This window comes from Nelumbo lutea, chromosome 2, assembly GCF_056320005.1.
Source record: "Nelumbo lutea isolate HS-2025 chromosome 2, American lotus-T2T, whole genome shotgun sequence".
Lineage (NCBI taxonomy): Eukaryota > Viridiplantae > Streptophyta > Magnoliopsida > Proteales > Nelumbonaceae > Nelumbo > Nelumbo lutea.
The window spans coordinates 68,073,289-68,086,862 of NC_142685.1; the positions used below are offsets into that span (position 1 = coordinate 68,073,289).

At 36.0% G+C, this 13,574-nt stretch overlaps 1 protein-coding gene across 1 annotated transcript; it reads right to left on the reverse strand.

Annotated features, from left to right (window-relative positions):
• Positions 1–524: 524 nt before the first annotated feature.
• On the reverse strand, positions 525–2,276 carry LOC148871359 (E3 ubiquitin-protein ligase PUB23-like). Its single transcript, XM_088972379.1, has one exon. It carries the CDS (start codon positions 2,037–2,039, stop codon positions 792–794), a length of 1,248 nt encoding a protein of 415 aa, XP_088828505.1. The 5' UTR covers positions 2,040–2,276; the 3' UTR covers positions 525–791.
• Positions 2,277–13,574: the final 11,298 nt, after the last annotated feature.

Below are 13,574 nucleotides of genomic sequence, written 5' to 3' on the forward strand. Positions count from 1 at the left end.
CATTAACTTAAATTTGCTTAGAAAAAATATACATAATTTATATTTTAATAGAGAAGTTTTTAACATTAGGGTGAATAAATAATCATGTTATTAAGATGATATTAATAGAATATAACATTTTTTAACAACTAAAATTATGAAAACCAACATTGATAATGGATGGTTTTGACATATAACTGCAATTTCAGAAAACTTGTTTTAGTAAAATGTGGAAGTTTAACATTAGGGTGAATAAATAATCATGTTATTAAGATGATATTAATAGAATATAACATTTTTTAACAACCAAAATTGAGAAAACCAACATTGATAATGGATGGTTTTGACATATAACTGCAATTTCAGAAACCTTGTTTTAGTAAAATGTGGAAGTTTAACATTAGGGTGAATAAATAATCATGTTATTAAGATGATATTAATAGAATATAACATTTTTTAACAACCAAAATTAAGAAAACCACCATTGATAATGGATGGTTTTGACATAACTGCAATTTCAGAAACCTTGCTCAAAATTCAAACCATTTTTCTTTGCTGTAAGTGATTAATCATAATTCATGAAAAACAAAAACTTGTCCACTCATGGAGCCCAAGTACAAATATATATGGAAAACAGAGAATGCTTTAAAGGAACTGAAGAATTTCTTTCTCTCCACTAAATGTTTGTTGTGGGCTTTTGAAATTGTTCTCCAGCCCAAGAATTATTTACACTAAATCAATGTATGATCTCTCTCTCTCTCTCTCTCTCTCTCTCTCTCTCTCTCTCTCTCTCCCTGACTGATAATATTGGATTAAGATGATGGATAAAAAGAGCGCAGACGGGGAAGAATGCATGGAGAGTTCTTCCAAGCCCTAGAGTGCAACCTAAGGATATCTCTAGCCCTCTCCATGGTCTTGACGCCACAGTCCACTTGAAGTACCAAACACAACTTAGAAACAACACCCAGATGCAACATTTCCTGAACAACACCTGAAGTTGCAGAGAACCTTGATATGGACGACAGTATCCTCACTCCCCTTTCGGTTGCCAGATGCGAGACCCTAAGTATCTTCTTCGATACAACGGCGATCCCAGCGCTATGCTTCAACAACTCCGATCGGCCTTCTGCGCAACCACATAGCTGGTCCAAAACAACCAACATCATCTCACAAGCCCTCTTCTCAAATGTATCGAGAAGAAGGTCGATGACTACTGCAACTGCATCGGCCTCCACGGCTTTAATCCTGTTTCGTCCCCATGGGCACACCTCGATAAGTACTTGCAGAGCAGCCTTCGAAGCCTGGGTTGAGATTCGATCACGCAACACATTCACGATCTCGACGAACAGTTTGGGTTTCAAGCTGATCAGCTGGTTTGGATCGGCTACTTCAAACATGGATTTCAATAGCAGTGCAGCGTAAGCTCGAGATTGGTAGTTCCCACGTTGTAAGACTCTTAGCAAGGACTCTACGAACTCACTGTTTCTGCTCATGACGAGGCTCTTGAGGCTGACTTGTGAGATTTGGAGATGACAAAGAATGCTGAGTGCTTCATCACTGGCTCTTGTGAACTCCAGTCCATCCTCCACTGAGTCTTCCATTGAAGTAGAGTTGTCGTTCTTAACTATTGCAGCCAAGAACTCAACTACTCCTGCAGCCTCCATACATCTCTTGTTTCTATCGCTTTCCGATGCTATCGATCGGAGAGTCCGAAGGCATCTCATCTGCGACTGTGGCAATTTAGCATCCTTGAGTATCTTGGCGATCTCGGCCTTGTCGACGGGCGGTTTCGGCGTTGGAAACCTTTCGATTCCCTTGGAAGCGTTGAGGATGCACCATGCTTGGATCAATCGCCGGAGAGTGTGGTTTGGGATTAGATCAACGTCTGACAAGACTTGTTTTGTGACTGGGCACGTATTGTTCTTGACAGTAAATATCCATCTCTCTATGCACTGCCGATCATACGTTATCCCTGTAGAGACCATCACCGGATCTCTCATGATTTCCAGAGAAATCGGGCAGAGAAAGTAAGGAGGAACATCAATATCTATTTCCTCCATTCTAATCAATACCAAGATAACAAAATCCGGATTCAAGAATACCCCAGAAAGAAAAACAGCAAAAACGCAGAAGTTCAACGGATGGAAAGCGCTGTATATTGAAACAACCCAAATCAGAGAAAACCCAGAAAGCTTTGGTGATGAAACGTTGAGACCTGACCCAACTTGAGAGGAAGCGTTGAGAATCTGATTGAAGGTTGGAGGTGAAATTGTTAGAAGCTGATTAATGTTTGTTCTGAATTTGTTTGGGAAGGAGAACGCATCTGGTTTTATATGAGATGAGGGAAGAGAAATCCCGTTTCAAATGATAAAAGTCAACACACGGATTTTTTTCCAAAATGTGTTTAGAACGAGTTCAAAAAACGCGACTTTTCTAAGGTTTTGTAGGAAGAAAACCTCAAACATGACAACCTTTGCTGAGTTTAATTTTCGGCACAGTGACGGTGCATGGTCTCCCATCCTTCTGACCTTCTCTCTCTCTAGAAAATACTCTTTCTCTCTCCTAAATCCTCTCGTGTTTCCTACCCCTTCTTAATTGCACGCCGACGACTCATTTTGGAATTATCGCGAATACCTGGCTGCTATGCTTACCTTAGTTCTTTTGTTTTGCTAGGTCTTGCTTCTCTGACCAATAAGGCATAATGTCAGCCTTGTCTGCTGATTTGCTTGATATTCTTGATCAAGGGTGATGATGATGACCAAGTGTTGTTATAGCCGCAATGTTAACCTAATCAAATATTATATCACCATTACCTGATCAAATTGTTTTTTTTTTTATTGATTTTTATGACCAAACTAACTATCTACCATGTCAAAAAGTAGCCTTGATCAAGTAATCAATTAGTAGTTAATCAACTTAATCTTACACTTTGATATGGAATAGAATAATGAATTGCCTACGAATATATATGGATAGAATCAGTATTTTTGTTGATATCTTCAATATTTGAACTGGCATCACTAGGGGTGTCATATGTGACCCGACCCACCATCCATTTCAGGTTTGAATTGGCCGTTTCAACCCGGTTCAGCTTCAAGTCATTCTATTTTAAGCAAATTTATTTAAAAAAAAAAACTTTTAACTACAAAATTGGGAATTTAGGTCACCTTAGGGAACCTGACGGAGGGATTGAAAATAGAGGATAACTTTAATCCCTGACGTGGATTGAAATTGAGGACGGAGATTTGATTTAGAGTTGTGGTTGGAGATGAAGAATATGATTCTTACTCTGTACTCACCCAATTGTTTCAGAGCTGTGGTCGGGATCTTTTGTTCACACAAACTTTACCCACATCTAGCCACATAACATCACAGTCACACATGAACATTTCATCTTTCTACATAGTATTATACAAGGGGAAGATATTCTCAATTCACGGGGATAATATATTGTAAGTAGACATGAACAGGAGATCCGGAGTCAAATTTTAGCAACATCAATTAATTGGTTCATGATAAAAATATGCTCCGTATGCTGCAATTCGGTCTCAACTCATTTAAGCCAAAATTCATATATCCATTTAGCCATAAATGAATCGAACCAGATGTGAAAATATGATCCATCTAATCCGATCCCATTACATATAAAAAAAAAAAAAAAACATAAATTTTTAGTATTGAAATTCTGTAGAATCAAGTGGGATTTGGGATTTAGATAAATTCTTTTTTTTCATTTATGGTATATATTTTATTCTGTGTATTTATTTTTATAAGTTTCATAATAATTTTATATGAATTTATTAATATTTTAATAAAATATTATGGGATATTCACAATAGCTCATTTCAAATCTTAAAACGGTAGATTCACATAATGTACAATCAAATCAAAAATGAAAAGTCCAATTCTTTTAAAACATTTTGGTTCAAATACAACTTTATCTTCAACCCAAAATGTGGGTTCGGATCCCTTAACCGGTCCAACCCGACCCATTTGCAGCCGCTTCTTGTTTAAGACTCTCCACCTCCTTGGAAAACCCACCATGTGAGAGCCGAGTAAGCAAATAGTAAACCTTATCTAGCTGTTCTTATCTGCATTTTCTTTCTCTTTCAGGTACCATTCTCAGCCACACAATCCAATTTACAACAAATAGTGTCTGCTGAGCGTCGGCGGTGTGGAGCGGCGCTCCGTATTGAGGCCACCTCACATCAACGGTCAACTCGGGCCCTTGGCGAGCCGAGGAGGTTGCAGTTGCACACTTTCATTAATAAGTGAGAACAGCTGTAATTTGTGAGGCCGTCCGTGTAAGGCTAGCGTGGCTGAGAGAATTGTAGCCCATGAAATTTATTTGTGTAGGAATTGGGAAAGGAGGGACCCACCGAAACCCTTTAGTTTTATTCCGATTACCTTTTGGAGTCAACTCTTCTCATTAATTGCCATCTGGCAACATTGTTAGGAAATTGGACGACTGTTACGCTTTTATTGCTGAGGTTTGGAAGTTGGAATTCATTGAGGTGGTATGACTTTGAATCTTCTCAGCTCATCAACATGTTCTTCACATGGAGATTCTGTTAGGGGGCCTACTCAAATGGGGGATAGTCTGATTTAGGGCTTTTGTTTTCTAAGCTCGGCTGAGTTATCCTTCTATAGAACTCGGCTGAGTTGACTCAGGCATGGATGGCCCACCGAAACCCTTTAATGTTTGAACACAAGAAGATGATCGAATCTAATAACACAAAAATAGGACCGGGTCAGGTTGATGGGTTGGACCCGTTATTAAACCGAAAATTAATAGAAAATTGGGCATTTTTTAATCCGGTTTGGTTTTGTAAACAATGCAGTTTCATGTATTAACATGTGTTCAAATTCAACATGAACCCATACTGTCTAAAGGAAATTCACAAGCAACTGCCAACGGGATTGGTATATAATATATAGAGTTAATTAATTAGTTAATCGATATAGGGTTATTTCAAATATGATTTAAATCTAATCCACGGGTAATTAATTAGTAAATCTGATTTGTTTAATTATGTTGGATTTGCTTAATTAAGCAAATCAGATTTGAAATTTAATGAGACTAATTAAGCCCGATCCATTTGCAGTCTTATAATCTAAAGACTCCTATTTTAATTTGATGAAAGGCTTAAGGTAGTATTTGATAACAATTTTCAAGCGTCTAACATCTTAAAAACTTATTTTTCAAAGTATATAATGCGTTTGAATTTACTATTGTCTAGGCTTTGCTTAGAGAAAAATATCTGAATAAAGTTAGATGTTAATTCTTCCATTAACATCATTTTATTAAGTAATATTAAATAATATATTATTTATTATTTGATCAAGTCCGGGTTAACTCACTGACTTTGTCCAAAGGGAGCTGAGTCAAGTTGTTTTGAGTTCTAAACCATGTAAGAACATATTTAGACTCAAGGTTTTTAAAATTGAACCGGACAATGAAACGGTCAGGAGTCTAGTTTTCGAGTCAAACGGTCTGACCGTTTGAATCAAACGGATTGCTGATGATTCGACCACCTGGGTTAGTGATTTATTGACCAAATCAATGGTTTTTGGCGAAATAACGATTCTAAGAGAAAACAGAATCAATCAACTAACCGGTTCCTGATTTTCCAATCTGACCATCCGGCCCGGTCCAGTTTTGAAAACCATGTTTAGACATTATATAGACATGAGTCCAAGAAATTAATTCGTTCAAAAACCACTGCATGGCTGTGGGTCATGGGGGATCCGTCAAGTGTACCATATGTGGGTCATCGCTGGAATTCTATTATTCTATTATTCTATATTCTGACATTTCAGTGCCGGGTCATGATCCGGGTTAGGATTAATTCCGGTAGCAATTTCTAAGATCCAAATTGACTCATATTCTATGTAACGAGTAAAAACAGTATATTTATGCAATTACCAATACGTTTCTTTGAAATTCTTTCAGCCTCTTCCCCCCTAAATAAGTTACTCTTTTATTCATGGTTTTTAAAAACGAACTGGTGATCGAACAAGCCAGGGGTTCGATTATCAGTTTGAACAGTCTGACCATTCGACCCAAACGGTTAGCCCGTTTTGACAAAACCGTTCGAACGATTCTAATAATTCGAACGATTAACCAGCCAGTTCAACGATTTATTATCCAAAATCAACAGTTTTAAAAGAAAAAATAATTTTAGAAGAAAATGAAACCGATCAAATAACCGATTCTTAATTTTTTCGATCCAACCATCCTATTCGATCTGGTTTTCAAAACACTACTTTTATTTCATAGAAAGGTAAAGGGAATAACCAAATGTGACGGTAGTGGGGCACCATGTCTGGAGTCCGGACTCCGGACATAATAAAAGCCCAATATGGCGTCTATACTATATGGTCTAGAGATTAGTCCGTAGTTGTGTCCTCACTGTTTACTAAGAGATTCAGTGAATTCACTTACTACTTACTAAATTCTTGATCTTTGATCTGACATCTCACATGTACAGCTGAAAGTCCAAAAATCATGAATTCCTGATAGTTAGCATATTTTCTTCTACTGCCACATGTCATACTGAAAATGGTTCCTCGGTGGGTCAAGTTGGATAAGATCCGATTTGAATTTGATATCGATCCATTAAGAGAGGATTGGATTGGAAAAACCGGTCCCTTAACTTAAATTCAGATATTGGCTAATCCAATCCGATCCATTAATTATGAAATTCATTATATATTATTTAAATATTATATATGTATATTTTATATATTATTTATATAATTATATATTATATATTATTTATATTACATAATATAAATATAGTTTTAATCGAATCGGATATCTAATAATACATTCAAATTCAATAAATTCTTATCGAATTCAGATGATCAATCAGATTTTCTTAATGGATCGGACCGAATATGCCCTTACCGTATCCGATACGTTCTGTTTGCAACCGTACTGAATAATGCTCACTCCTGCCCAATTCTAGATACTTGTATATGGATCAGATTGAATTGGATAATACTTAGATCTAGATTTGATTCATTAATTGGATTTAAATTGCGCTTAGACAGGATTTGGATAGTAAATACTAGTAATAATTTAAATTAGCAATGATCAGAATATTATGTATTATCAATAGAATAAAAAGAATGAACTTGAAAATAAATTTAATTCGCTAAAAACTCGTAGGTAAGGTGTGGGTTGCGTCTTGTAGGTAGCAGATCGAGGCTCCTTCAATTGGAGCTTGGATCCGCTATCAACAAGATGCTGCCCACACTCTCCCCACATGACAAACATTGGAAACATCTCCCCACCACATGTATGTTATCATTTATGGACATGCAAGTGGAGAGTTATTCCCGATGTGCAGCTGCAATACCTTGTGGATAGCAAATACGGACCCCTTTGGGTTTGTTTTGAGTTGGGCAATATGACAGTAGGAAACTTTATATAATCTGAGGTGGGATGCCCAGTTGTAATCAGATCCCACTATCCCAACTGTTGGATTCGTCAAAACAAAGCTACTTTCAAATTAAATTGGTCAGGAATGGGTAGCGACTCCTTAATTCTACTTTTTTTTCTTTTCTGGATAGAGACTTCTTAATTCTGCTTATGAAGCCATAAAAAAAAACATGAGTTTCATGATCCACATGGTATATATAATTATATATTTAGGCACATCCATGTCATCCTCCTCAATCTAGTACTTACCAAATCTGAAATAGAGATGGTATTGTCAAAGAGTCTTGATCAATTAAAATCCACCCATGATTTAATTCTGATAAATAACACCTACTGATTGGCTATCACGTTTTATGATTCTATTTGATTGGATACACATTTTTCAGGTATCATATCTTTTCCATATTATAGCCGAATCCCATAACTAAAATATAAAACAACAATCCGGCGGAGGATCTAATCCCACCATAGGGCCTCAACAACCCGTCCCAACATCCATTGCAATTATACACAAGGAACAACTCATCAAGAAGGACAAAGAAGATGTTCCTGATGCAAAACTGCATCTACTGTTGGGACCTTGTGTTGGAACTAGACTCGAACCCCGTTTCAAAAATGTTTTAAAACTCAAAAAAAAAAAAAAAATCAGACTCGAGTCTAGACTCCAGAGGTCACTGAGAGTCCGTTTGAGAGGGTTTCAGCATTGATTGTTCTGTGTAGAGGAAGCCGCTTCAAAGAAGCTACTAAAACCAACTTCACTCAATTGTTGCTTTTTTGGTTCATCTAAAAATATTTTTTCTTTTCTGGGTTGGGTTTTTCACCAAACAGGGCTTCACCATTTTTCGCATGGGTGGGTCTACATTGCAATGCGAGAAACTCTGAGTAGTTGAGTTGATAAACTGCTTGAAAGCACTGCAAATGAGCACTGAATTGAATTGATAAACTGAACTGAGCCAAGTTACTCGAGCTCTGAGTTGACTCATTGAGTTTTAGAACAATGCTTTATTAATTTGTTAAAAAACTACTGTGCTTTAATTATTTTTAAAGAAATGCAAGATGGTAGTTAGGCAATGCCACTTCAAGACTGAAATGCAAAGTAGAGAGAAAAAGCATATATACAATAAACCATTTCTTTATGTTAGTTGTGCATCCATTTGACCCAAACTAAATTACATCAGAATTAACTCGGAGCGAGGAGATTTGCAGCCACAATATATAAAAGAACAAAATAGAAAAGCTATTAAGTTCTTTTTTATTTAATGTTTTGATGATGACCAAAAGTCATTCCAACTTGAGGAGGAAGAATGGAATGTTTTAAAAAGAAAATGTTTTGATGATAATTGAAAACGAGCTACCCCAGAGAGAAAGACAGATTTATGTAGCTTTCTTCCTCATTTCTGCCAAAAAAGGAAAACAAAAAGCACGGGTTTAGGATCAAAGTTCAAAAACAACTGCAACGCGTAATTGTTTTTGGTGAAAAAAGTAAAGGGAAGAACCGAAATGTACTACAAACCAAAAGGTGGTGGTGGGTCATTGTGGCCGGCCTCTGCACATAAAAAGCCCAATATGGCGTCTGTCTCTTGTAGCAGCTGTCTGTTTGTTAAAAGTACTTATAAATTTCCTTTACTTTTGGGTTGGGCTTCAAGTGTTGCAGCAGAAAAATCAATTCTTTGGGTTCAGAAAAAGTTGAAAAGTATCAACTAATGGTTACACGTGCCACAATTAAATCTTGTTTGTAGTTAGGGGCGTTGGACATGATTTATGAGGTACCATTTTCAACTGAAGTTTATAGGAAGAATATATATATATCAGGACCACCGAAGGCTATACACTTTTTTTTCTTTTGATACAATGTTTTAAAAAAAGGGTTTGTAGTAGTAAGGACAATTTTTTGTCCTGAATATCAATAAAAGATAATATTTTTATAAAATAACAAAAATAAAATAACTTTTTTTGAAAAATATCCAGAAAGGGCAATGACACTATTTATCGTATTCCTTTTCCTCTGCCTTTGTGATTGTTTTGAAAAATATCATCGAAGCTTCAAATATAATGTACTCAGATGAATACAGAGGTAGAAGATGATGAATAGGTCAAATGGGTTGTTTGGTTCGAACTGACAATCTGTTCTGATAAAATAAATTAAAAAAATAAAAAATAATTAAAATTTAAAAATGACTGAAAAACCGTTGAATAGGTCAAATGGGTTGACAATTCAATCGTCCGAGTCAATGGTTTGTTGACCAATTTAACAATTTTTTTTTCAGGGATCAAGTTCGGAGTAAAACAAAACCGGTTGCCTGGATGGTTCCCGGGCCAAACAATCTGACTATTCAGGTTAGGCATTTCAAAAACCATGTTTTGATAGACCCAGAATGTGATACACAAGATGAGGGTAGCATGCCCCCACAAGCCACCCTTACAAATAGAGCTCAATATACTAGGCAAATTACAAACATTAAGGCTATGTTTTGTTTGAAGGAAAAGGTAGGGAAAGGAAGGGAAAGACGAAAAAAGAATACAAAGGTTGTAAATTTTTCTCTACTTTTCCCCTCCTTTCCCTACATTTTCTCTCAAACCAAACATAGCCTAAAGAGAAAAAGAACCTGCACTCAAGTAACCTTGATTTACAATCCAGTCAGCCACTTGATTTGTCTCTCCGAATACATGTTTGTACCTCACCGTACTCTTGAGAGGATCCCTGATCTGCCCATAATCCTGAATGATAGACCAAAGGTTCCATGGAGGAGAGACATATTCTTAAGGCAGGAGATGACCAGTATTAAGTCTCTCTCAATAGTAATCTTCAAATCCCTGAAGATTCTCAAAGAATAGACTCCAGGGTGCCGATTATCAGGATGGGCTTTGGATTCACATCGTCGACTATTTATCCATGGGTTGCATTTGTCTGTACTCCTCCGGCATGTCGATTTGCAAGTATTTGATAGCAATGCCAGTTATCACAACTTTCATGTTTTGTAGGCACAACTGATAAAAAGTTTGTATCTATTTTTTTGGATGCAAACTTTGTAATGTAAAAAAGGTGAAATTCATATTTAGGCTGCATTTGGAAGTGATGTAAAATTTATCAGTTCAGTTTTGTAGGTGTTTGGAAGGAGCATGTAATTATGGTCAACGTAAAATTCCACTCTGGTTCAGTTTTGTGTGCGTTTGAATGAAGTAGAGATCAATGTAAAATCTCATCAAGCATAAAGTTTTACATCAATAATCGATGTAAATACTACATTGATTTTATCGATGTAGAATTTTACACTTTTATATCATGATTTTCAAAATGTAACGATCACTTATTATATAGTTCAGTATAAAACATTAAACATGGCATTTTACACCAGATCCAAATGAAGCCTTGTATTTATTGCAACCTAAAACCATTTGATTGAAATACAAAAATTTTAAATACAAAACTAAACCAGTTTGTATCCATGAACGGGTTACAAGGAATTTTTGAATGATACATATTTGTTTTGGCACTGGAAACAAACGCATAGTATAATATATGACCCACGGTAGGTGCAAGTGGGATGCCTAATTAGAAGATTTGACACTGCAGCCGAAATTTTCAGACTTGAGCCACTCGGCCTATTCAAATTAATTTTGACAAAACCTGAATCCAAACCCACCCAATTTGGAACCTCAGGGCAATTGGTGTGTGAAAGAAGGCGGGTTGGGTGAAAATTTCTTAGAAGGAAAAAAAATGTGGTTCAACTTTCTCTCTATATGAAATACTCCCGACCTGCTTCTGTTTTTGTGTTTGTGACCAATTATGATTTGGAGGAGATAGGAAGGAAACTTGGCAAAGATACTCCAAAAAGAGGCAATGATGGTCGAGGGCCATAAGTGTTGTGGGTAGTATATCCAAGCTGTTGAGAATATATATCCCATCCCTTGTCATTAATGGGGAGATGTTTCTAATACACAACAATGATGTTCTGTAGGTAGGGACGACGTGGGAACAATTTGTGAGTAGCATATTCAAAGTGGATCACAAGATTTCTTCATGTAATTCCATCTCTAAAACCTGTTACTAGTTTGATAAAATTTAAGAACTCTTGTTGGAAAGATTGCAAGTACCTAATTGAACAAACTAATTGCTTTGGCTATGTTTGGAAACGATGCAAATGAGGTGTAAATCTCGGTTCAGGGTAAATTTGCACTCTGGTTGGTTCACTTTTGCCTATGTTTGGCAATATTACATTTATGCATTGACAAATGACAGAAAAATACATTTTCCAATGCATATTTACATTGATAATAAGATGTAAAAAAAAAAAGGCATATGCTTCATTGGAATTCGTATTTGCATCTATTACAACTAAAAGTTTGTTTGGTAATAAGGTAAATTTGTCAGTGCAAAACTAACCCAACTTTACAATTTATATAAACCATTTTAAACTCTACATATTTACATTCCACTTATTTGTATCGTTTCCAAACACAGCCTTTCTTTCTTCTATAAATAGATAAGAAATTTGTTGCTTGATTGAACTGAACAGTGGTCTTCTTTCCTTGTCCAGAGTAACAAAATATGTAATATTAAGGCTGTACAAATATATTTTGTTGTAAAGAATCCATTGATTAGAATATATAACATGAACAATTGAAGATAAGTATCTACAAGCCTACCTACAAGTAAAATGGGTTCCAACGGATACTTTATGGAAAAAGATGAATTTCCAAGAATACCGATTACAAAACTGTTTTCCTTTTTTTTGGATAAAATACAAAAACCTTTCTTGAATTTTTTGACAATCATAAAAACCTCCTCTATAATTTCACTTTAGCAAAAACCTCTCCTCTATTTTTGAAAAATTTGACAAAAACCTTCCTTCCGTCAATAACCAAGATGGAAAACGTTAAAATGGGTTCCAACGGATACTTTATGGAAAAATATGAATTTCGAAGAAAACGTTAAATTGATGATTAATTTTTTTTCCAAATACCTACTTTACTTACCCTTTTACAAATTAGTTTGCTTCTATTTTTACTAAAATACCCCGACCAACATATTATACCTCTTTACCCTCTTTTATTATCCTAATTTCTATTTTTCCGGTTTCAAGAGGAGAAGCACAGGAGAAACGAACGCACAAGGGTTTCGAGGAATACAACACAAGCTGTTTCTTTTTTGTTTTCGTTTTCATTTTTTCTTTGTTTTTTCTTCCCCTTTCAAACGTATTCTGCCAAATGAGTGAACACTACACAAGCCGATTTCTTATTCTTCCTCTTTTGGTCATTATTTTGACACTGATCTTTGGTTCATTGTTTTAGCATTATTGCTTTGTTTTAAAGTATTTTAATGCACACGGGTTCTGGTCATTATTTTAACAGTATTGCTCTATTTTCAGACATATTCATCCAGAAGGTTTCTCTCTTTTAATTCAAATTTTTAGTAGTATTATTCTCTAGTATTGGTCTGTTTGGAGATTCATTAAATGAGTCACTCGATTGATTAGTCTTGGATTTCTATAGAATTTTAGGGATCTAGAAAGAGGTCAGTTGGTTGTGATTGGTCTTTGATTCACTTATTGAGCTAAAACCTAGTATTGAACTCATCACCATCTCCTTAAACTCCTGGAGCATCTTCAAAACTTGCCACATCTTGGGTCTCTATTTCGGAGATGTCTAACGTGGTGGCTATCTCAAGAAGCATGGCTAGCCGGTTCTCATCGTCACCATCGTCATCCTTGATGGATCTTACCAAATTAAGTAGATCATTGATATGAGCAGGGATGCTGGTATGGAGGTTTTCCCGTCATAAGTTCCAGTAAGAGAACGCCAAAGGAGTAGACACCGGATTTGGAGGTGGCTCGACGACTACTGGACTTATAGGCCTCAGGGGCCCTATATCCGGCGGAGTCAGGGATTTCATCTTTGGAAAAGGTATCGATGAGCATGGTGAGGTAGTAACCGGTGTTGTATATGCTAGGTCCTATGCCACGTCCTCTGCTATTTTGAAGGATGAAGCCAGTGGAGTGGTCTGGCCCGTGTTGATCTCAAACATGTAACATTATTTATTAGGCTAAAATATAAAAGGATAAAATGGGTATTTTAAAAAAAAATTAATCATCAATTTAATGTTTTCCGTCTTATCATTAACGGAAGTGAAGAGGTTTTTGTTAAAGTA